Genomic DNA, 24,867 nt, shown 5'->3' with positions numbered 1-24,867 from the left:
TTTTATGATGTTGAAGTATGGGCCTCTATTTTCCATTACTCTAGCTTTCTGAAAAAAAATCTTGGCTTCTGTTGTATTGCCTCTAAACCTTCTGCTGTACACTCAGAAACAAACCTGTGCCAAACCAGGTCACCTTGCCGGGTGCAGCTCCAGGGGAGGTCCCAGCACAGTTGCTTCCCATGCAGTCTGTGCCCTATTTTCCCTTGACTGACCAACTGGCGATCATGGGAAGAAATGATTGTTCAGGTGAATGCGTGCAACTTTGATCTGTATCCTTTTGGCTTCGAGAAATCCTGCAGCAGTTCAGAGTCCCCACCTGGACACTTCTTTGAAACATGGAGCAAGCCCTGAGGAGCTTCGTGTCTCTTTTGTAAAGCCAGAGCCAGGTCAGGCTTGGCCGTCTCTTTCTTGTCTGCGTAGGAACGTACAAGCGACCCCTGTGGAGCAGGCAGCTCGCAGTGTGTGTTCCTAAGGCTCAGCAAATGCACTTTCTATGTATAAGGGGAGCTCAGTGTGTGAAATGTGGTGTAAAATCAGATTCCTGATTTCTGTGGTTCTTGACGATTCTGTGCGTTGGGAGGAATAGCCTTGTGAGCACTGTGGAGATTCAACTGAGAAATTTCCTTTAACACACAAAGCTTGTAATGGAACTTTAACGAGCTGAAGTACTGTAACAGCAGGTCACTGGGGAAAAGCACGGCATGCTCCCTTTTTCTAGTGTATCATTTCTTTCATTCAGTGCTCAAGAATGTGCTCTGTCTTAGAAAGATGAGTGCCTACAATTGTAATCAGTGATTATATGAGGCAAAGTTCTCCTTTGCCAAGGAACTTGCTATGGGCTGCAGATTCTAAAGCTAAGAACCCTCGGTTTGCCGTTCTGACAACCCCTGGTATGTTTGTTTGGCACGGACATGAAAATAGCATTGGGAATATGCTCCCAATCTGTGTTTCTTATCTCTCCTCCCCTGAAAGGAAGCGGGGAGGTCCTAGCTCACCAAAAGATTAACATTAGTGGCAGAAGGGGAGGCAACATCTTTTCCAGTTTCTGCAGAGGATTTTAGTATAGTTGATGTATCACAAAGGAATCGCTTAAGCAGTGACAAGAAGCCATTCAGTGGTGAACAGCAGGGCTGGCTACCCAGGCAGACACATCACTCCTTACATGTCTGAATTAAATGCAGAAAATGAGGACGATTGCCACACAGTCAGCAAGTGAAATCCAAACTCCCTTGGTCTTAGCAGCACACACAAGGCATGAGGTAACTAGAAATTACAAGAAATTTCATCTCTAATTTTGTATTGCTTATGCAGAAAGCTCCCTCAGAACAGAGCCTTGTGTGAGCTGCTTTCAGATTGTCAACTAGTCCCTTAATTAGTTGATTTTCTTTGCTCCGAGGGATGAGTATATTGTTTGTTCTACACTTGAAGACTTCCTTTAGCCTGCAGTTATGTATTTTGTCTTCAAAATGACCTAGCACAGGGCTAGCCACTGGGGTAGTGTGAAGCAGACCTTCCTGGCAGCAGTGGCAGTTCAGACTTGAGTGATGATAAAATACTTGTAATAGCAGCAACAATAATTAAAACAGTGCACCAAAATACCCTTCGGTGCTGTTGCTGAGTTGGGCTGTACCCCTTAAATTCCAAAGGAAAGCAATAAGTTTCAGTTACCTCTATCCACAAAGTGAGCAGCTGTAGCTTTTGTTCCTTCCATTGATGTTCTGTTCGGACACAGTTCTCACAGAGGGTCATGGTGCAGTTCGCATTGAAGTGGAGGTAAAAATGACATTGAAGCTTTGCTCCTGTATTTTCTACACTGCCTGGAAATAAATACATGACCTACAGCTAGTTCAGTGGCTTATTGCCTTGGTGTTATTAACCCAAGCGTGCCCAAGTGGTGAGGAATATGCATTCTGTTTGCTCATGGAGGAGCACTCAGCTCTTTGCCTGACAGATCTGGGAATCTCTGGGAACAAGGTGGGGAAAGTTTCCCTGTGAGATGGCTTGAGCAAATAGCCCAGCTGCAATAGGTGAGTGTGTCTGTCTGTAGGTGGGGGATGAAGAAGGACGTGGTTGTGAACAGGGCTTCAGTCTGCTGGGCAGACAGGAAACGGGAGGAGTCTGCTCCTCCTGTGCAGAGCACCTAGTGCTACTTTTGTTTCTGGTGGCAAATTAATTTCACTCTTCAAATATTGAGGATGTGACTTCAAAACAGCTCAGAATAACAAAGGGAGTTGCTTCTAAGCAGGCAGATTTGGGCAGGAGCAGTGCATGAATGTTAAACTGCTGAAATGGGAGATGTGAAAAGCCAAGCACTTGTACCTGATTTGGTCAAATATTTGAGGTCACACTCAAGTACATTGCCTGGTCAGGACAAGTGCCTGATTTCTGTCTGCCACAGTGAAAAGAAGGCACACACTGAACTGCTCTTTTCTGAATTGGGATGAGAGCTCGTAAATATGAAAGTTCCCAGTGTGTTAAACTGTTTTGCTGTTATGAAATGTACACCCTAGATGCCAGTCCCTGCTAGACAGCAAATGTTGTAGGATTTTTTTTTAATGTTTTTATTTCTAAATGTAACAAAAATGGAATCTAATGTAAATTTTCTGAAGTGCTTGAAATAATTCTGGGGTAAGAAATTCTTCTTAACATTTAACTTCTAACCGCATGAAATAGTTGAATACTGTGCTGCTCACCTCTAGCTAGCCTTTAATTTAAACAAAAGCTATAAAAGTGTGATTAGGCTGCAGTCCAATGAAACACTTAAATATGTTCCTAGTTATAAGTGTGTGAGTAACCCAGTGAATATGAGGCGTGCTTAACTGCTTTGTTTGAATGGGGTGTTTTGCAAAGTAGTTGTAATAATCGAAGAACAATCCTGCCTTGTCACTGAGAAAGATGTAAAGAGGAGTCAAGTCCCATCAGCACATCAGTATCCAGCTGCTGTGAGGTTTTCACAGAGCTGCTTGCCCAGTGATTTAATCTGCAGGGTCCTGCTCCCGAGTCCATGGAGCTCTCCAGATGTGCTCCATCATCTACAGTTAAAGAGGCTCAGTTTGTCGGGCAGTTTCCTCCCTCTGTGTGATGAGGAAAGAGCCCATGGCACATGCACCTTCATTTGTCCTCCCTGCCTGCCTGCCATGCCTTTTCATAAACATGCTGTGACTGCTGCCAGCTTCTCATATAAAGCATCTAAACATCATGGATTTAATACTCCCATTTTCAGTGCTAAATCAGTGTTCTTTATGCATTTGTTCTTGGAACACTGCTCTGTCTGAACCATAATTCTTCCCACATACCATAAACTTGGGTCCGTTTTCACTCTGATAGAAACCGATCTATTTAAAGCTAGAGGAAAAACCCTGTGACTACTGCTTAAACATTTCAAGGCCGTTGCTTGTTAATCACATAGGCTCCTGCATCACCTCGATGCGCTGAGATGTCTGAGGAAGCGCTGCCTTTCGGGGCCACCGCTGCTCTTGTTGCTGCTGGGCCAGGGCAGCATTGAGAGCTGCTCACTACATGTTCAGCAGGCAGTGAGGGATGGGTTTGCGCCGTTTATGACCAACCTTCTGTTTAGTTGTTTACTCCTTCAGCCATCCTGTATTTGTACGTAGATATAAAGAAACATTCTGCTGCATAACTGGATTGGACCAGAGATTAAAGCTGCTCTCCTGTGAAAAACACTGGAGCCCATTAAAGAAGAGATTGTTTGCCAAACATTGTTGTATGTCCTCCCGAGACCATAAAAAACGTTGTTAGCTGAAGTAATAGCGGAAAATGATTGCATTCCTCTATCCTCCTCCTTACCACCACGCTGCAACGTGACAGCAAACCTGTAATGAAATCTGTGAAGAGCTCTGCACAGTTACCTTGAAAACTTTTTTATTGCCCTACATTTCTCGATAGCAGTGATACTCAGCTTCTGTCCAGCGCTGGGAGCGCCAGCTGAGGGATTGAGATAGTCAGAACTGAGCAGAACTACCTTGAATTTTTAGCATTACATACTTGCAGCGATTTTTTAATAGTCAAGGGTAACTTTCTGTATTTACATATCATTATCTGAATAACGAATAGCTTCAAGGACATGGCAAACGCTTCTGTGCAAATAGGAAACAGTGACTTTACTCTTATAAAGCATTTATTGAAAATTATTCTTCTGATTTCATCTCCTCTGTGTTTGTTTGTTTGTTTGTTTGTTTTAACATATGTCATTAGCTTGGAGTGTGATGGGAAAGAAATTGCCATACGAGGTGGCATCTTAGGATGCAAATTCTGCTTTTGCATCTCTAGGCTGTCAGAAATGCAGCTGAGGAGCTGACTGCACATTGCAGGCTGGGCAGAAGGACACAGGGAAGCAAAAATCTGGTCTTGGTTTTGGCAAAGCACTGAGGTGAAAGTATGTTCTGTCTCCTACACAGAGAGTGTAGTTCCCAGAGTTCAGTTGAAAAAGTCATGCAAAAAAGGTAATGATTTCTGAATATATTTTGCTGGTAAGAACTTGGCATTGAATGACTCTTACTGTGAATTTGAAAAATTCCTCTGGTTTTGCCTTTATTTAGTACAATTTCATTGGGTTCAGAGATGTTTGTGTTCCAGTTGAGCTTCAAGTTTAAAGACATCTCCAGTCTCAAAGCAGAACTTTGTAAGATCACCACTGTGTGCACACTTGTCTGGTTTTCACTTAAGAAGGGTGCAAGCAAAAAATCCAGTGGGAACAAGGACCAGAATCTTTCCGAAATCTTGAGAGCCTAAAAATGCTGTTAGCGTCTAATAAATCATCTGAAGGCAGAATACATGTCACTTGAACTTTAGATGGGAATCTTCCTTAAATATGTCTAGTACCATTAAAAATAAAGTCACATTGAGAATAAATTCTCTTTGGGGAGTTTTGAAGAGCACTGGAAAGCAGATTTCAACTTCTCCATTAATTTGCAATCAGCCTAATGCTTTGTGATGCAGCATGCATCCAGCCATAGGCAGATCTGAATGGGCACACTAGGGGGTAGGGTGGAAATTCCTTACAGATGGTATTTCAAAATGTATTGGTGATTCAAGTTGTTACCAAAAGAAGAGGCAAGTACTACGGCAGGATCTGAACATGTGCTCTTACCCATTTTTGTGTTAATGAAGGTGCTTGTTTTAAAAGCCATTGGAACTAGTTTATAGCATTGATATGTGTATAAATCAATATGTTTATGAGACATGCTGACACGTTTATGGTGTTATTTCCCCAAGGAAAGCCAGAAATACCTCACTGAAACACAGAGCCTCTTACTTGATGTGCGTGGCAGCTGTTCTTGAGGGGTCCAACAATCCTCAACGTAAGGGTTAATGGGCTTTGCAAGTGGGACCTCTTCATGCTGTGTATGTTAATTGTGCATATATAGTCACCCATCTGTCACTTATTGGCAGTTCTCAAGGCTTCCTACCATGCACATAAAGTAACCTATCCTATAGAAGGAAGGAATTAAGCCCAGTAGAACGGTAATCAACATCCTGTTTTATTTTTGGGCTTTTTTTCCCTCCCCAAACTAAGTGCACAATGCAGAGCAGTTAGTCCCAGTTGCACTGAGCTGGCATTTAAAAAGAAACAAATAAGGACCTCCCTTGCCCAGAGAGGTGGTGGAGTCACCGACCCTGGGGGTGTTCAAGGAAAGACTGGATGTTGTATTGAGGGACATGGTTTAGTAGGAGCTATTGGGAATAGGTGAACGGTTGGACTGGATGATCTTTTAGGTCTTTTCCAACCTTGGTGATTCTATGATTCTATGATTCTATGAAAAGTAAATGTCTGATTCTCCTGAAATCTTTTCTGATGAGCACCACTGCAGTTTCATGAGGAGCTTTGTCCTTCCTGCAGAGCTGCCAGTTTACCAGCCTGAAATGGTTCTTACTGGAAGCATTGTAGGAGAGAAAGTCCTGTACATCCGGGCTGTTTCTATGGGAAGTGTGACAGAGAGCATTCCAAGGTATAAAAAGGCTGCTGCAGTTCTTCTTTTTGGAAATCCCATAGGCATGAGTTGCAGTTGTTCAGCCAGAGAAGGTGGGAAGTCGCCAGGAACAGACGTGTGCTGTGACACCCCTGGCCCTACTGCAAGGGGCATCAGCGTGGTTGCATATGGTTGTTATTTTGGCGTTGATTTAATGCAGCGTAGGTTAATCAGCCTCCACAGGTTGCAATTCTTCTTCTGCCAGGTTACGTTTAGGAACACGTTGGAAAGCTTTTTGTTAAAGATGTATGCAGCACATCATGGTAAAGCTGCAATTCATCTGGACAAATTGGTTCCAGGTGAGCAATGCCAGGTGAGCTTTGGAGAGTGGTTGCTAAGAAGAAAGTGCATAACTGATAGAAAATATGTTATCTTTTTTCTCCCACAATTTGTTTCTGATCAATATTGAAGGACAGTTTTCTTTGATAAGGTGATTAGCATATAAATAAGGATTTGGCCTGACATTTTTTTCTGATGACTGTGAGTGATGATTAGACTTTCGGGTACAGAATAAGGAAAAGTGCATCAAGGAGGCAAGAGAAAAATGCTGCTAGGAACACTTATCACATGGGGTAGATGTAAGATCTGTTAATTGTAACCCTGAAAATGCTCATCAGTATCACTATACCAGACAAATTAGTAGACTTGCCTTCACTCCCCTGGAGTACAAAGTGCTGTGGGATGAGGAACAGTTTGTGCTGAAGAACAGTTAAGGAGATTCCTAAAATTTGATGGATACAGTAAGTCAGTGTCAATGCCAGTGTCCAGGTACTGACATACAGGAGTGTCGTAGTGCTTGCAGGGGTGGAGGGAAAACTATCCCAATTTATTTAGCTGTCATTCAATGGAGGAAAAACATTCTCTCCTCAAACCCTTTAATGGAGCTGCCTAGACTAACAAGCTTACAGCCCTAACCAGAATTGCACTATATCTTGCACCTGTGCTTCTCCCGCTAAATCCTGGAAGAAAGAAAAGCTGCTGATGCTCTTTATGATAAATCAAAGTGAAGGTTATCCCATAATGGGAACGCTGGGAAGGGACAGGCTGGGAAGGGGTGGCCATGGTGAAAAGGCACTGATCGCCTTACCAGATGTCCTTGGCTTCTTCTGAAAGCTGTGGCTCCTTCTTTTACCTGGCCCTTAATTACAGTGGTCCTCTTCTCTCAAGACATGCAGGGTGTTAGTGTTCTGCCACTGCTCCCTTGCTCGGTTCTATTTATGTTATTTCATTCTTGCAGTGCCCTCCTTAAGCTGCAAAACAGGAAGAGAAAGCAAAAGTAGGCCTTGCACCCAAATGTTTACTGTTTATTCTTCTTTCTTTGGGATAGAGGAGAAAAATCCATCCTCAACAGAAAAAGAATGTTATGGCTTTACACAGTTAACACCTTTGGGGAAGGAGAATTAATTAGGAAAGAGTTGGAGCCCTCTGCCTGACAGATTCGTGACCCATGAAGCTAATCAGTTCTGTAGCCTGTCACTGCCTTTTGCCTTGGACTGGCCAGTCTCATGAGCTCAGCACTGACTCTCATGCTGGGGAAGGAGATATTTGCAACATGTCACATTTTCACTGTTTTGCCAGCGTCGAACAAAAAGTAATGATAGTTTATTTCTGCACCTGGAAAGTTACTATTGCACCTAGCCCTATTTGTAAAAGCTCAGCAGATTTCTGGAGAAATAAAGGAGGCATTGAACTAGCCTTTAGATTTACAGATTTAGCTGCTGTAAATTGTCCGTGGTTACTAAATCAGAGCAGCATTAAGGTACTAAAAGGTAACCTTGTACGTGAGAGTAATCTGAGCCTTTGGTTTAACTGGATTCAAAATACACATTGAGCTGATGTTCAAAAGTAGTATTTGCCAGCACTAAGGAACAAGAGATCCATTATATTTTAATATTAATATTTGTCTTTTCATTGGTCGTGTATCTGTGGGCGCCCCGTTCCCCCTCTGTGGCTTTAAAACATGAATGCAAACCATCCTGCAGCTCTCAGGGTATGGAGCAGTTTGAGGCTTTTTTTATGCCAGAACTGCAGAGGAGATTTCTGCATGCCCAATCAAGTTTGTGAAGGAGAGAAACCCACAATCATTTCCATCCCAGTGGTTCATTGGAAAAACATGTCTTGTATTAAATACTTTAAAGATTCATGAAGCAGCTTTAATTTTGTTTGCATTTCTTCCTGAAGGGTAAAGCTGTCAGAAATCTCTAAATGTATTGCCTAATCCATTTCTAAACTCAGTACATTAAGATCTGCAAGCAGAACTCATTTTTGGTGTTAGCAAGTATACAGAGACGAGAGAAAGCCAGAAAAAGAGAGTAGGAATTCCTTGCCTTGGAAATCCACTGAACTACCAGCACAGCAGTAGTGTCAGCTGCTCAAAAAAATAGTGCAACTCAATTGGACTGTAAGAGCAGCATAAAGAGAGGGCACGTATTTCTGCTGGATCAGATACAAATAGAGAAAATACAGCAGCCGGGCAATGGAGGCTCAGACAAAAGAAAATATCTTTCTCTTTTCTGCCTACAGGCTCACAGGCTACCATGAGCAGGCTACTGTTCAGCTGAACAGCTTTTGTTTTCTCATTGTCTCTGTTTCTAATCTGTGACCTTTTTTGTGTTAGTACATGATTTATGTCCAAGGCTCCATTTCCAAGCTGAAGATCCTTTCCTCTTTTCTTGTGCCTGCACAGACAGTGCTCACATTTGGGCTCGGGGGGCTGGCTTGGAAATGTTCATTTAAGGAACTGGTTCAATGCAAGGGAAGGAATGAGTGAAAACCATCTCCAGGGTAGAGAGAAATGATCTGACATCAAGCTCTCTATCATGTGCAAAGGAAATACCTCTGGGTTTCCAGCCAGGCTCTGCAGTAGCCAATGCAGAGCAAGAACTCTCAAAGCCTCTTCCCAAGACAACAGCAGCATGCCTTAGGTCTGATGCTTAGCGTGTTGTATGAAAGATGCCTGAAGGGCTGTTTCACTTATCAGATCTAATCCATCCTCAGCTGATCCGTGGAAGTGATTAGCCATGGCATCATCAGCCTTTGTTTGGAACCACCGGTCCTAGATGCATCCAGTGGTGTGTCTCTCTGCAGTGTGCTCATCTGCCCTGGAGAGACAGTACTCCTTGTGTGAGCTCACATCCTTTGCTGATGTGCACTGAGACGGCTTACAACCGCAATTCAGCATCATGAGAACATTGAACATGATCCATGCCTGGCCAGCTTAGACCTTTGCTAACTGATATGTAGGTCAAACTTATGCTGTCTGTCTCTCCCAGATCGGTTAGTGCTGGTTAATTTGTTTTCAATACTGTAATTGTCCTCCTTCATCCGATAGCCACAGTTCCTAATGTGATCAGACCAAGTATAGAGAAACAGAGGGCATGGCAGCACCCTGCTCCTTTCCTGGACAAGAAATGGGCAATTTCTTCAGTTCTGATGCTTTCCCTCCATCTCTGGGCTGCTACTCCAACCACTTTTTGGAAGGATGTCCTTTGCTGTTATAAGTAAGTGGGCTGGTTATGGCCTTATCTTTTTCCAGGGACGTCTCTGCCATGCTCTGGGGCCAAAATCAAGGGCTGCACCAAGGAGGACTTCAGTATCTTCCTGACACTGACAAAGGATTCGGTTCTCCATGTAATGCTCTTGGTCTGTTGTTGGTCTGCGAGGCTGTCAAGGGGCTGTAAGGATACAGTGGGCATAGCTGTGCTTTGATGGTGGAGCATCTTTGATTGCGACTTGCTAATGTCTTGGCTCAGAGTGTCAATTGCTGGTTAGAGTTTCTTGAAATGAAGGAAGTATTAACTGTAAATTGCTGCAGCTTCTATCTAATTACAGAATACATTGGGAAGGGCTTGGGCAGCAATCCAACAAAGCACTTAGGCACCCTCTGATTTTTAAGAAAAGGTCCCTGGTCTGGGATTGTTGGTGCTCTCAGACATCATGAGCAGTGTTTGCTAGTAGACCACTGCCTTCTCCTGACTACCTCAGCACATCCATCTCATTTTCTGAAGTGACTTAAGGAGCTGGGAGTTCAAGGTTGACTGGAAATCTTTAGGAAATGAACTCCTAAATCACTGCTGTAGTTTGAGAAGTTTGCTCAGGCAGACAGCTTCTTTTGCAGCTCTTCATCTTGTAATAAGTAAAATGATAGCAGCATTTAAACCACCGTTGAGTTCTGAGGTTTGCCTTGGCCCATCTAGATGTTCCTGCTGTAGCTGTCTTTGAAATATTCAAATGTGTAATGGTTGGAGCATTTTCCAAATAGAAACATAATGGAGTTTTTGGTTATGTCCTGCTAACAGAAAAAAGGGAGAACAGATGGAAGGGAGACAGCAGTGAGAAATGATAGAAATTATTTAGCCTTGGAGGGATAAATTCAAAACAGCCCTTTATAAAAGCATCCAGTGTGTCTGGGTGTTCCACACCAGGTATTCCAGTATACTTACTAGAACAAGAAGTACTTCTTACCCCAGAAAGGCTCAGCCAAATTTCTTGATCAGAAGTCAAATGAAGCCCAGCATAAATCACTGAGGCCTTGTGCTGTTCTCCCATGTGGCTCCAATTTTTCCTAGACAAAATACTTTGGTCCATCTACCCATGCCTCTCTGCCCCTGGTACTGTGTTCATTTTGCCTTGAATTGCTTGTCTCTCTCTCCACTACAAGTGCTGCTTTGGCAGCCCCCGTTCTCACTTGCACTTTCTCTTCTCCTTGCCCTCTGCAGCTCTCAACACAATTCCTTCGTTTTCCCTCTTCCCTTTTGGCTCTGGGTTCCCATGCAGGACTGCCCTCTGCCTCACTCCACTGGCAGCACACCCAGCCCTTGGGTACCAGCCTGATTTACTGGGATGCAATTTGCTGTGTCCTGCTGATATAAAGTGAGGCTCTGAAGCAAATTGCTGTCAGATCAAAGCTGTCCCTCGTCAGGGGAAATCTTGCAAGATCCCTGCTTTTAGCTGATGGCTCTTTCGTGTCTCTGAAGTATTCGTAATGGACTTCTTTGGTACGTTGGTGTGGTCAAGAGGAAAATCATGCTCAAGGAGAAATTCCAAAAGGAGGCTGCGTCAGAGTGTTCACACCTCCTGTAAATCTTTGTCCTTCTTCCAGGTGCATGTTTAGATGGTGTGAGAATGCAGCTTAGCCTGAAGCTCTACACAGAGGTCCTCTCAATGGTACAGGCCTTCAAGCGAGCTGTCAGTTAGCAGCTGTGGTAGCCATGGAATCAAAGGCAAGTCATCAGCTCTCTGTGCAAATAGTGCAGGAATGGGTAGGGATTATAAATAATTGCACTTTACTAGAATTCATGACAGATTTCCAAAGGTGATCCAGCAGTCAAGTGGCTGCCGCTCTCTCCACCCCCGTGACTGCAGGTAGTGGATAGAAAGAGTCATCATTATGCCAAAGTAATAAGCAAGAGGTCAGAAAGTTTGATAAGAGCAGGAAAAGTCATTTCCTGTGATGCAATTAGCAGTATTTTAGAGAGCAGGTTCAGAAATCACTATGGTAATTCAGAATGGCTTTTGACTGTGAGAACATGTAGGCAATTTTTTATAGTTGGCCTCTGTGCTAGAGGGAGAGAATTCTCCTAAAACGTGGCAGTATGGTGTTGCAGGGTACATGGACTGCTATCTATGATAACATGCATAAGTGGGGATAGCTGCATACTGAGGTGGAGCAAATTCATTTTGCAAATACTTCAGTGGGAGCTTGCGTGTTCAACAAACAGCGTGCATTGGTTCCTGCTGCACAAGCTGCAGAATCAGAAAGTGAAGCAAGTGCTCTGTTTGGGCACGGTTCACTTTAGAAGGTCCTAGTTTTAAAAGTATGAATTCTAGTTACAGATTAACAGCAGGCTTTCTCATGGGTGCCCTTGGAGCACAAGCAAGCTCTGGGGTTGTGGGCTTTCTCCAGGATATTTATGAGCAAAACCTCTGATACTCTTTTGTTTTTCAAGAGATGTTTTTCACACCCCAAAGACTGAGATCCATTAAAAAAGTATGACATACAGATAAGCTTTGCTTTTCACCTGGTTGATAAGAAGTTAGCTGCTCCTAGCCATGTTGCTTCTTTTCAGTTTTTACCCCATCTTCATTTGATGTCAGAAGTAAGGAAGCCTGTAAACCCCTATTTGCTGGAGAGCAATGAAAGATGAGAGGACATTTTGCGGTGTATTTCACCTCCCATTGGCTGCTTGGGTTTTAATTGTTCTTTTCTTCTTTTCAGGTGCAAGCAGATGACCTACACAGATGACCTGCCCCAGATCTCTGTGGTCTTTATATTTGTTAATGAGGCACTGTCTGTCATCCTGCGCTCCGTGCACAGTGTTGTGAATCACACCCCCTCACATCTGCTCAAGGAGATCATTCTGGTGGATGACAACAGTGACAATGGTGAATGCACATAAGCTTTCCTCTCAGTTCTTTATCTCGTGTCATTTGTGAGCATGAAATACAAATCAAAAAGAGTTTTGTCACTTCTACATGATACATTATTATTATTTTTAGCTTTGGATGAAGCAGCGTTGAGATGGCGTGTATTTAAACAGCTCAAGGAGCTGAACAGCCACTGATGAATGCTCACAACCACTGATTAATGGCTAATAAGGCAGACCGTACGTTGGTGTGAGTTAACATACCTCCCTGAAGTCAGAATTTCCAAGAGTTTGTGTTTGATGAGGAGATGATTCACTGAGCCACTTGCACAAAGCTGTCAGTAAATATTAACTATTTATATAGGAAATAAATACTCTGTGAATAAGCCCTCTTGACTTTGTTGGAATCCTCACAGAATTAATGACATTTGTACAAGTAATCTCTATACAGAGACAAAACTTTTGTCCAAATTTGGACAGCCAGAGCAATATCAATATCAGTAGACCAAAAATTGAAGTTCTGTTTCCAGAGGAATGTGAAATTACAGGTTCTCTTTGAAAATGGTTTATTTTACATGGAAGCACACTTTGCTGCTTCACAATTTACACATGAATTGACACAAGTTATGAAATCTGATTTCTTTCTTTTCATTTTGGTAGGAAAAAAATTAGACTTTGCAAATGCAATGCAAATGCAAAATGACTGTTGGGTCATGTAATTCCTTAATGTAAAAATAGCACTTCAGTTAGAGCCATCAAAACTCAGACTCTTGGTGAGCACGTAGGGTGCTACTGATCAATATATTTTATAGGATGGTTGGAATTGCCTTTAGGATACAGATAACTAGCAATATTGTTGTGCTTTAAATTGTTATAATTGAATCTTCTAAAAGTGTTGCAGCTTCTAAATCCTATTTATTTTTTTTTAAGGCTCAAGTTGGGCATTTCTGCTGCTACTCAAGAACTTTAAATCTTTCAGTTTTTAGATGCTGTTCTTCTTCAAGATGCCCAGACAGAAAGGATGCTGAAAAGAACAAATCACTAAAACAAAAATAAGCCCCAGAATAGGGAGTTTTAAGAAACCTTTTGTCCAATTCTGCTTTCAGTTACTGCGCTGTAACCTATGGAGTAATTACGTGAGATTACAAAGTGTTTCAGTCAGCATAATGCAGAAGAGAATTGGATTCATTGTTTCTCAGTGAACTCTTATATGGCTTTTCTCTGTCATTCTTCTAGATAACTGGAGATTTATCAGGTCTTTTATTTGGATGGTAATGATTCTACTGTGTAACATAGATCAGAAGAATGAGGCTCCTGATATCATGGAAGCTTCCTAAGTTTTCCTAATAAATATATTTGAGTAAAAGCTTCATTATGAGTAAGCTGTAGCGTAAATGAATTACCAAGCTGGATTGATTTTTAAAAGTACAGTGACCATTTTAGTAATTTGCCTGTTTGTAAGCCTACTGAAATGAAGGAGTGAACAAGTTCAGCTCTATGTGGTTGAAGCCTGAAAATGAAAAAAAGAAAAGCCTATTTTAAATCTTCAAGATCCATTTAGCTTAACAGAGAAGAAGCCTGGTATCACATAATATTAGTCGTATCTAAGGGAGAACTTAGAGTGAAGGGAAATTAATTCTGATCTGAATTAGATCTTGACCCAAAATCCATTGAGGTTATTTTTCTAATTCAATAAGGAAAAGTGTAAATCAGGTGCCCCAAAAACACCAATAACTCCCGTGTTACTCTGCTCCAAGTTCAGAATTATTCCATCAGGGGCCACTTGCAACCTAATGCAAATCATCAGAGAATTGAAACTGTAATTATTTTAAGATATTTAGACAAACAAGCTCTTCAAAACAATGCACAGATCCTTCGTGCCATATTCTGTCTTTGCAAGGCTGACAGCATATGCTCTGATGTGCAGTGCTTTTTTCTGAGCTGGTATCTCAGGAATTGCTCTGTCCCGTGGCTGTGGTTCTTCCTTTGTATCTGTGAAAGTGACCAAGGATCTGTTGCAGAATAAATCAAAGTAAAGCACAGCATTGCAAGACTGTTGCAGTGATTTCATTCTGAATGTTTGTGGGTTCTTCTTATTATTTTTTTTTTTTCCCCCTGTAGTTGAGCTCAAATTTAACCTGGACCAGTATGTCAATAAAAGATACCCAGGTCTGGTGAAAATAGTGCGCAATAACAAACGAGAGGGACTGATTCGAGCCAGAATCCAAGGCTGGAAAGCTGCAACCTCTCCTGTTGTTGGGTTTTTTGATGCTCACGTGGAATTCAACATTGGCTGGTAAGTCCTTGGCTGTTTCCACAGGGAGTGGGGAATACCGTGCTCTTACAGTTTGCCCTGTGTCTCACAGGCTGTGAAAGAGATTCACTCAACAGGGCAGCTGAAGAACTGTATGATGACACAACTATCAGCTTGTGTTTTCACATTAGCAATTATATTTGAATAATATCTGTGATTACTGCAATATTGTCAACAGTCTTCTGCAGTGGTTGCAAGATTCATAGGAAAAGCATTTGTCCCTGCTCTACTACAGCTTAGCAGAGAGAGAAGTAATTTAAACTGAAATGAATGCAAAGCCTCTGAAGCAGGCAGACGTGGACATTCCATTAGGGAGGCTCTCTGCTCATGGCAGATGCATGTTTTCAACTACTTTTATTTAATCTGCTTGACCTTTTCTTTCTTTCCTTCTTACAAACTTGAATATAAATCTGACTTGCTTGTAAATTTTCTTACATTTACATTTGGAAGGAAATATTTCCTGTATTTTTAATGGGACTTGAAATCAGTGTGTCTTTGCTCATCCTCTCCGTTTTGGAAAGGAAGGGTGTTAGCTGTGGTTAGCACCAGTACGATCTTAATGGACCAGATCTTCACAGCACCACTTAGCGGCCAATATTTGGCACTGTTAGAACCTGAACTTTCAGTCAGCTGAAAAAGAGCTGGTGGGACCTTCAGTGTGTAAAATGTGTATTTTCCAAAGAGAGTCTGGTATTTCATAATGATGATGGAAGGTTATGGTGGAGCTGATTATACTCTGCAGTTCTGAGAGAGAGATCCCCAAATTAAAACTAAAATTAGCTGTACTTGCAACCAGAGAGCAACTTAATTGCAAAGGAGTGGAGCGTTTATTTTTGTATGCTCATGAATGGAAGATGCAATAAAGTGCACCTGGTTTCTATTCACCCTGTTTTTTGCCCCATCAGAGACTTTAATAACAGAGTTATGTTTTAGAAGCTTAAGATGTTAATTTGTTTATTTACTTTTAGGGCAGGTGGATCTTTGAAAAAGTTTATGTAAGGTAATATCAGCTACTGGGCAGAACTGGAGGCTGCAGCCTGGTGCTGGGGAGAGCAAGCTCCTGGTGCTTAGTCAGTCCTGAGCTGCAGGTTCTGAGACTTGCAGGGAATTTTGTTACCTATTTTGTAAAGGACATTGGTATCTTATTGATGTATTCTACCTAGAGAAACTAGGCAGTGGTGTCAGGAAGCACAAAAAGGTTTTGTGGCTGCATCTGGCTGTGTTCGTTGATTTTTTTTTAATGCTTGCTTTGCATTAATGTCAGAAGGAGTTGAAATCAGCGCAGCAAGTTCGTGGACTACTCAGTAAATGAGTGTGTGTATATCCAAGATAAAAAGTGTTTGTGTATACCTCATTCTCCCTGGTGTACTCTCCTTTCAACAAGTCTCAATAATACTGTTGAGCCAGTCTGTGCAGCTGCTTTGAGACCACTTGGCTTCTGGAGTAGCTGCAGAAGATGGATGAGAATAGCAAATGCATACAGAAATGTAATATATCCGCTTGTTTGAGTTGCACATGGAGGCTCAGTGTTGTTTCTTTCTGGTATTTCCTCTGTTCTCTGGTGCTGCTGACAGCCATCTCAATCCTCATCCTGTCTGTCTCCCCATAGTTTAAGTTCTGCCCATCATGCATTGTGTGTTTGCCTGTCATTCCAGTTTTCATCTCATCTCCTTTTACTAGGAGGGACTGGAAGGTTTCCTATGTGGATTGCTTTATTTTTTCCCACCAGGTTACCAGTACCCCCACTCAAGATCTCTACCAACTTGGTAGTCAGGAGGGAATGGCTTGTTAAAGCACTGGTGTCCCATTCTCCTGCTAAGTCTTACCCTGTGTGAATATTTTCCCCTTTTTACTGAGTGTATTCATGTGTTCAGTGGCCAAACGGATTATTCCCACTCAGAACTGCCTATGGATTATTTGTGAGGCAATTAAAAACCAGCCAATTCCTTTACCACAGAAAAGAGCATTAACTTTCTGTTTGGTTTGTGTTTCATCTAACAGTCAGTTACCTGCAGTGTAATTTTAGCCTTCCATTCTGTGGCTGCTTTACCTGCCTAATCAGCTGGCAGATAAATTCAAAGGGAATCAGAAAAGGACTTCATCAGTTTCTCATGAAATATGCAGAACTCTGGCAATAAAAAAACCTACATCTTTTCTTCAAGCAATAGTCATCCCATTGTGGGTGAGCTCTTGCCTTGGATCACGCAATAGCACTCAAAGGCTGCTCTCACAGCATAACTCTCTAGGGACATTTCTTCTAAACTGAAATACAATATGGTAAGATATTTAAAAAATACTCCACAACCTGGCAGGTCAAATTAACTGTTGAATTATTTATCTTACTGTGCTTAATTGCCGCTTTTCTGCTTCTCAGGTGTTAAAATGTGTTAGCACAGAGCAAAGAGTTTCTACTGACCCGTTCCCCTTAAGGCTTTTGGCAGTGAGAGCAAATGCTGCTGCTGTGACAGCAGGAGTGGAGAGGAATGGAAGCATGGGAGGAGGCCAGTGTGTAACAGTGTACTGGAAAGGCAGACACTACAGTTTTCACAAAAACCAGCTCCCAGGAAAGTTGCACATTCATGCCTGAAGAGATATTTAAGCTTGTACTGTTTGATTTTCCCTTCATTCCACTGCAGATTTGAGCACTCCTGCTCTGACTTTTGTGTCCACCTGCTGTGCATGAAGCGCCACACAAGTAACATTGAGCACAGACAATTGCATCCTGGCTGCTAATTATACTGCAGCAGACGTAGAACATTATACAGACTCCTGTCTTTGAGAGATGGGAAGGAATGACAAGGAGAAAAGAACTTCACTACGTTATATGTGGGAGCAGGAAAGAAGAGAAAGAAGAAATGGGGTGTTAATTCTGTCGATGAGAAAAGGGGCACGTTGAGTAAAGGAGGGCAGAAGTCAGTAAGAGAAAGGCAGAGACCACAATATATTAGCAGCCATAAAAAGGATGCTAGGAGCCGTAAAAGAAGACATAATGATAGAGTATTATACTTGCTTTCTAGCTTAGGACTTGATTTTGCACGTATCACAGAAGTAGTATTGGAGGATTGAATGGAGATATGAAGTGCTGTAGTAATTAAAATTTTGTCAGACAAAAGGAAGCAGAGGAGTAAGAGCATTTCATCAAAAAATTTCAATATACCAGAGAGAGATAGAGACAGCCCAACGTGAGAAGGAAGACCTGAAATACAAGCTCGGTATCCATCTGTCTGTGCTACACACAGCCCATCAATATAGATTATCCCTGAAGTTGTCAGTGTTTTAAAAAGATAGAAAATGGGAATTTTAAGAAACTAAGAGCTGAAGATCAAGATGCCAGGTCTGCAGATAGCCCCTTGCAGATACTATGTCATGCTTTAATATGTACTGCAATTGGCTACAGCCTTAAGCAGTGGATTCTTGAGAAACTATATAATGAAAAAGGAAGTTGCTTTCCTCCTAATCTTCTGTTTTGGCTTTGGTTATCCCAACTGCTTCATGGTTACACGTCTGTAGGACAAAGACATAATAACTTCGCTCCTTATGGAAGTTCCCTTCCCTATGCTTTCATGTGGTACATTGGAAGCCAAACTCGACCAGCAGGTAAGCACCCTGTCCTGCCTGTTCTAACTGAGCTCATGTGGTTCTTTGGGGGCCTGCCAGAGTCTGGGTGGCTTTTTCTTCTAGTGAGAGAAGCACTGAAGCCAAGGGTGAAATAGGTTGTAGTCCTCCTATGCAGTCCCTCCCTTAGGATTCACACCTAATTATTGCTGATCAGGCCATGCTTCATTGCAGCATCTGTGATAACAAGCTGAGTTTGACTTGGGAAGGAAGTTCTATTTATGCAAAAGCAAAGGAAAGGATGTGTGTTTATTGAAGGAGTTCTTCCTCATCCGAAGGTGAGGTTCGGTTTGGTAATCAATTTATTTCAGATAGCAAAAGCAAACTAATGCTATCTGAGTAAAGAGGGCAGCGTGCAGCAAACGTCATGTGGGCCTTCTGCATTCTTGGGGCAGCGCCAGTTTGCATACAGAGAACACATAAGAAAGTCAACTTCAACTATGCATCTACCTAAACAACCTGGAATGCTCACTGAAGCATCTTCATTGCCTTTCAGTGGTGCTGAGAAGAGCTGTTCAGGTTCGGCAGCCAAACAGCTCATCTTTACTCTCCAGCAGGCGCTGAGCTGTGCTGCCTCTGCTCTGCTGTGGGCTGCAGGTCTGCACCTCCAGGGCACACAGGGGTGCTGATAGAGATGTCAGGGAGAACAGATGAGTAATTTCCCCTCCTCTTTGAGATCGAGGAGGGGAGTATGATATATAGATGTATATATATATATAATCATTACGATGTATATTCATTTTTTTTTTAGTTCTCTGAACACTTATTTACTGAAAGGAATTCTGCATGAAATATTCTTCATATGGCCTCAGTGGAGAATTATGTATGTCTTTAAATCTGCTTGTCTGCATCTGATAAATGTATATTGTCAGTAAAATCTGAGGTGGCGTATAAAATCACATGCAGAATAAGCTTTCGGCTTACACAGCTTTCTTTCTTATATTTCTCTTTTAAGTTTTTAGTTAAAATGGTAACTGACAGTGGTACAGCCAGAGTAGAATAAAGTGTTAAACCCACTGAGCCACAAAAATTTAACAGATGAGACCATTTTGGCTTTCTTTTGATGTCATACAAGAACTCAAGGAAGATTCCTTGCAGGGAGAAAAGAGAATCCCCCCGGAAAGGGGGAAAAAATTGTTTTTTAATGTTCTTTTTTATTTTATTGCAGTAAAAATTAGAATGGTTATAATGGAGAGTAAAAAAAAAAGGTGTGTTTATCTCAGAACAACCCAGAGACCAAGATATTCAAACATCTACTTAGGACAGGGGCAGAATTTAGGGGGAAACCTCCCCAGTGCAATTCCTGCTCTTTATGAAAGTGTTTGGTTTTGGTGGTTTTGGACAAATACATAAAAAGTGCCATTTAGGGGGAGGAAAAAAAAAAAAAAGAAGGGAAAATGATTTCCTGTGGAATGTCTATTAGAATTGTTGTATTTAAAGAACTGGAAGAGGCTGTGGGTCTGCTCCCTGGTAGTGCAGGTTGGCAAAGCTTCTTGGAAGTCATGAAGTCCCATGAGCAGAAGATTTGGGTAGCAGCAGCAGATCTGCCTTGTGGCATGCTTGTGGTTTCTTCTCTTAGACCACGTACAATTCTTCCTATGTTCATTTTAAAAAGTCTGCTTGAAGTCAGTAGGTGGCTTTACATATTTGAAGGGTGAATTACATACTCATGTGTGCTGAGGAGCTCATTACTAACTTGCTTTTACCCATTTCTTTTATTTGGAAGAAGCCGTTCTTTTAAGCATTGTAAAAAATCAGACTTCCCCATTGGCATGAACTCTGGCAATCTGATAAGGATGCAAGATAGCATACAATTTTTGTTTGCCCTGATGTCTCTTGGGGTTTCTGCTGCTCTGCTTCGGCCCAGAGTTAAAGAGAGAATGAATATATTTTCAGAGAAAGACTTACAACGGGATTAGGGAAGTGAGTATGATCACAGTATGACCCCAGCCTTTACTCTCAATCTTCTCACAGACTCATTTTAAACTCAGTTAAATTCTGCCTCCCAGATCTTTTTCTAACTCTAATATTTATCTCAGGAGCATTTACACAGTACCATCATTGCTGGCGCTCCCATAGCGGCCAACATGGGTGCTCAGCACCTTGAAAATTCCATACTTTGACCTCCACTTTTCTCACTGGTAGGTGAAAACGTGACATGTGTGTGCTATAGTTAGAGAAATGCTAAACAGTCACTGTCGAATCAACACATCCCTGTTTGTGATCGTGTTCCTGATCAGATTCTTGCCACAAACCCTCCAGGACAGTTTCTGCAAGGAGCCCCTTAACAGAACACGTGGATGCTCCTTCCAGCATGTCACTGTGCTTGTGGGAAGCCCACCAAGATTAGGGTAAAGCCCTGTGCTCTCTGGAGTTTCAGTCATGTACTGTTAGCCACAGGACTGAATCCTGGGAATGAGACATTTGCAGTGTGTTACTGCATTTCAGGAACTGCTTCGGGGAAATAAAACCCAAGTGAAAATAGCCATTAGCTTAGCAGAGTCTGTAAGAGAGTTAAATTTACTGTCCTCTCTCTTCTGACTTATCCATTCACTAGCCATATATTCAGAGTGGGAGGACACAACTGACAAATATATTCTTTTAGTAGAGATACAAGGGAGGAGCTTCTTTGTCACTCAAATTCTAGCCCAAACTGTCTGCCTGTTTTTCATGAGTGGTGGAAGGAAAAAAAGCCACAAAGCTGTATGAGGCGAAGTACTACCTAGAAAGTTTAATCTTGTGATGATATTTAGCTTACTGAAATCTATCATGTCTGTGAATTTGCCTGGAAGAATTTTTTCTCTTGCTCTAGTAAATAACTTGTTAATCTTGTTATTATTATAACTTGCATCTGCTACCCTGTTCCTATACCTTGATACAAGCTAGGAACCTTGTGTTTTTTTCCATCTGTGAAAAATGAGGATGAATCTCAAAATTCACATCTGGCTTAACTAATCAGGCAGAGCTGAAGCCTCACTGCCAGCAGTGGCCATGTGGAAAGGAAATATTCCAACCCCATACTGCAGCTCATCAGCACAGCATGGTGAGCCCACTTGCACTGCAGCTACCTCTTCCACTCAGTCCTTTTTCTTCTGAAGCTGCCAGGAGCACCTGCCATCTCTACATTGCAGTGGAGACAATAAAGCATGATGAAAGAAAATAAATAAATGAACTTTGCAGCCTGTAAAGAGGATGAGTAAATCCACATTTAATGTAGCAGTTTAAAATAAGGAAAAAAAAATTTCTAGGCAAGATTTAATCATAATCCTTTTGAAAACCTTAAGCAGTTAGACAAAGCCAGAATTACCAGCAAGGTTGACAAAGGATTTGATGACAGTGCAGCTCAGCCTACAGACACAAAGCTATCATGCAAGTCTGCTGAGTACAGCAGAGCTGTTCCAGGGCTGGACTTCTGTGGCAGTGAGCAGCGACTAAGAGGCTTGTGTTTCATGAATTACCTAAGATAAGCAATGTAAACACAATCTATTACCCCTTCCTGTTGAAGCTTGCAGTAGTACTTCATTAGAAACCCTGGCCATTGCCTAGAGATCATGGCAGATAGAAAATCAGCACAAGCAGTGTTGGTGGCACAGAATGCATTGACGAAAGCTGGGATTTGAATGTTCCTGAAGGACCATTTGAGATGCTCTAAGGCTTGGTGTTTAAATACCCCTGACTATTTCTGCCATCCCTGACTGGGCAAGACAAGCTAAAAAATCTCACAGGTGTGCAATGTTAGCTGAGAAGTCACTCCGTTTTGAGTTTTGCCAAGTAACAGAGAACTCTGAACTGGATTTTCCCATCCCATCTATGACTGCTCTCTGGAGGGTGTAATCCCTCTACCCTGTGATATCTCTTCCACACTAAATCTGCTAAAGCAGTGTCCAAGAGCTTCAGAAGTGGGCCCAGGGCAATGCCCAGAGGCTGCTGCAATGTTGGTCAGTTTGCAGGAGAGCCAGTCAGTTTTGTAACAAGGCTCCTGCCCCAAATGCTCTCCAGTGGCCTGCTCCAACTTTTTTTCCCCACAACAAAGAGGAGGCTACCTCTGCCAGTTTATCAGTGGCCTGTCACTGATGATGATATTTGATATATTGAAAGCCTTTATTCCAGAGGCTAGAAAGGAGTGAGAGAGCCTCCTGTTGACATTATGAGTGAGGGTTTCCACAGCCATGCATGGTGGCACACAGTCAGCGATGGGAGAAGTGTGTCTGGTTGATGCCTGCCTCTAGGAAATGTCTTCCTCTTATGGAAAGAACAAGCTAGATTCATCTTTTTTTTGTATTCTTTCCTTCTTTATTAGAGTTACAAGAGTTTCTCTGGTGGACACACACTGGGTTTTAAAGCAGTTAATCTCATAACTATAATCTCTTATTAATAGTCAAAGCTGCTTAGCCTGATTTGGCAGGTCATATTGGCTCTGTATGGGGGTGCATGTGTGTGGCCTCAGGACTTTCCAGATGGGCGTAATGAATAATGCACTGCACCCCTGGGGTGGGGTAAAACAAGAGTGTGATGTCGCATAAGCAGTCAGTGCACACAAAAGAGGAATATTTTGGCCATACCTGAGTACAGAGGAAATGCTACCTTCTTACTGATGGGATCAGAAAATTTTGATAGTTCAGACTGAGGCAATGCAGAAGGGAAATGGAGGTTGAGTTAATTTCATAACTTGTCCCTTTCATTTAGCACACACAAGAAAGTACATGGTAACAAATAAAATAGAAGATAACAGAACATAAAACAACCAACTTGAAAGCACGAAGGAATGATTGCCTTTTAAGCTACAAAAAAGGGAAAAGATCAGTGCTCAGCTCCTACTGCCTCTGTGAATCCCAGCAAACCCCCTTTCCCTCAGAGAAGGTACACGTGAGAGCTCTGCAAAATCTTCAAAGTTTGTTTCAAGGGGAAACAGTTACAAAAGAATGAAGTGATGGCTGTTTCTAACACTGCTTTGAGAAGTGATTTCCACCCTTATATTTGTCTGTTACCTTTAGGATCAGTTCCTCTCAAACTTCTTAGCAATTTCAGACTACCTTGGCCAGAAGCGAGTGGTTCCTGAAAGACTTTGGGATACAGCTTCTGTTGAAAGCACACCGATGTTTTAAAGCCTTTTGAAATGATGGCACATTTCTTGCAGGTTGCTGCTTTGCACCATCTGGCTATTGAAACCTTCTCATCATCAGAGAGGTTTTAGAAGACACAGTGCAGCCTTGTTTCTCATTCAAACAAGGTCCGATGGAGTCAGTCCTTCAAAAACAAGATTTAAATCTTTGAGTAACCCTCAGATTCATTCTCTGTTCTGCATTTTGTTCTTCATACCTCATCAGCAGGAGGCAATCTGGTGCTGTAGACATTAGGGGACTGTTAATACTTTACTCTGGTCATGGTGACTCTCAACACTTGCCCATTACAAATTGAAATGACATTCCCAAAGCATAAGAATAAGTCTTTGGTAAATCTTGTGTTATTAAACACAAAGTGGTACAATTCCATAGGGGCAATGATTTGTGTGAGTCTGCTATGTGAGTATTGCCGTGCCAAACCTCAGCCCCTTTGCTCTAAGATGGTGACATGCATTTGATCTTGCCATGCTGTGTTACGGTCTGCCATCTCGCTCTCAGGATTAGAGAAGGTTGTTTTATCAGACTGCAAAGAGGGGCCCGGGATAACTGGATGGTTGCAAAATGTTTTGCTGTTTTCACTGTTCTCAGGGTGGAACCTGCACTTACCCGTATCAAAGAAGACAGAAAGCGGATCATCTTGCCAGCAATTGACAACATCAAGTACAACACTTTTGAAGTGCAGCAATACGCCAATGCAGCCCATGGCTACAACTGGGGCCTCTGGTGCATGTACATCATCCCTCCACAGGACTGGCTCGATAAAGGGGACGAGTCAGCACCCATCAGGTGAACCTACATGCTGTCACTTTGTGCTACAACATCTCTATCTGCCAAGGGGCAATTGAAGTTAAGCAAGGCTGCAGACTTTGTGCCGGGGTAGTTTAATGAAACTGAGGAACATGGATGGGTCTGCAAAGCTGTGAATGCATGTGTGACATTTCAGAGCTGCACCACAAAGTGCTGGCTCTAGTTGTGAAAATGTGATTCAAGTTCACTTTGTGGCCCTTGCTAGGATAGAAAGATCTTTTTCACTTGTGTTTTATTTTCCAAATGGACCCTGTCATGAGTAGTGAGTCAGATAAACATTGTATGTATGAAAAATGAAGGTATTTTGTATGTGATTGCAAGGAGGCTGTTGTCACTTTGGGTCTGTAGGCAGCATTCTTGGACATCAGCCCAAACCAGAGCTTCCTGGCAGCACTAGTAGGAGATGTGTTAACCTCCTGGTCTCATTGGAGAGTTGCTCTTTTTTTGGAGAACTTTGTGCATGTTATGGATTTTCCCACTGGATGAATTTTAAAAGGAAACCAGACCATATAAGCAGAGCATCACTTTATTTTCTTTGTAAGGTAACATTTTTCCTTACAGAAATGAAATTTTCTAAGGAAATAGTGATTCAGGAATTGTCATAGTCAATTTGAGAGTTGTTAAAGTTACAGTGAGAAAATGAGAACTGAGGA

General features: G+C 42.1%; 1 protein-coding gene across 7 annotated transcripts in view; it reads left to right on the top strand.

The window, feature by feature from the left end:
• Positions 1–24,867, top strand: part of GALNT9 (polypeptide N-acetylgalactosaminyltransferase 9) — a 154,550-nt gene that overhangs the window by 67,655 nt on the left and 62,028 nt on the right. For all 7 annotated transcript variants that reach the window (XR_008208653.1, XM_052691084.1, XM_052691085.1 and 4 more), the window contains 3 exons: positions 12,208–12,374; positions 14,477–14,651; positions 23,996–24,193. Coding sequence is in view for 6 of the 7 variants with exons in the window: in XM_052691084.1 (XP_052547044.1) it covers positions 12,208–12,374; positions 14,477–14,651; positions 23,996–24,193 (540 nt within the window). In the remaining variant the exon portion in view is untranslated. The remainder of the gene's footprint in view (positions 1–12,207; positions 12,375–14,476; positions 14,652–23,995; positions 24,194–24,867) is intronic.

This window comes from Tympanuchus pallidicinctus, unplaced genomic scaffold (genome assembly GCF_026119805.1).
Source record: "Tympanuchus pallidicinctus isolate F22 unplaced genomic scaffold, pur_lepc_1.0 scaffold28, whole genome shotgun sequence".
NCBI classification, from domain to species: Eukaryota; Metazoa; Chordata; class Aves; order Galliformes; family Phasianidae; genus Tympanuchus; species Tympanuchus pallidicinctus.
Note: the sequence above shows the minus strand (reverse complement) of the source record. Positions and strands in the feature narration are given on the sequence as shown.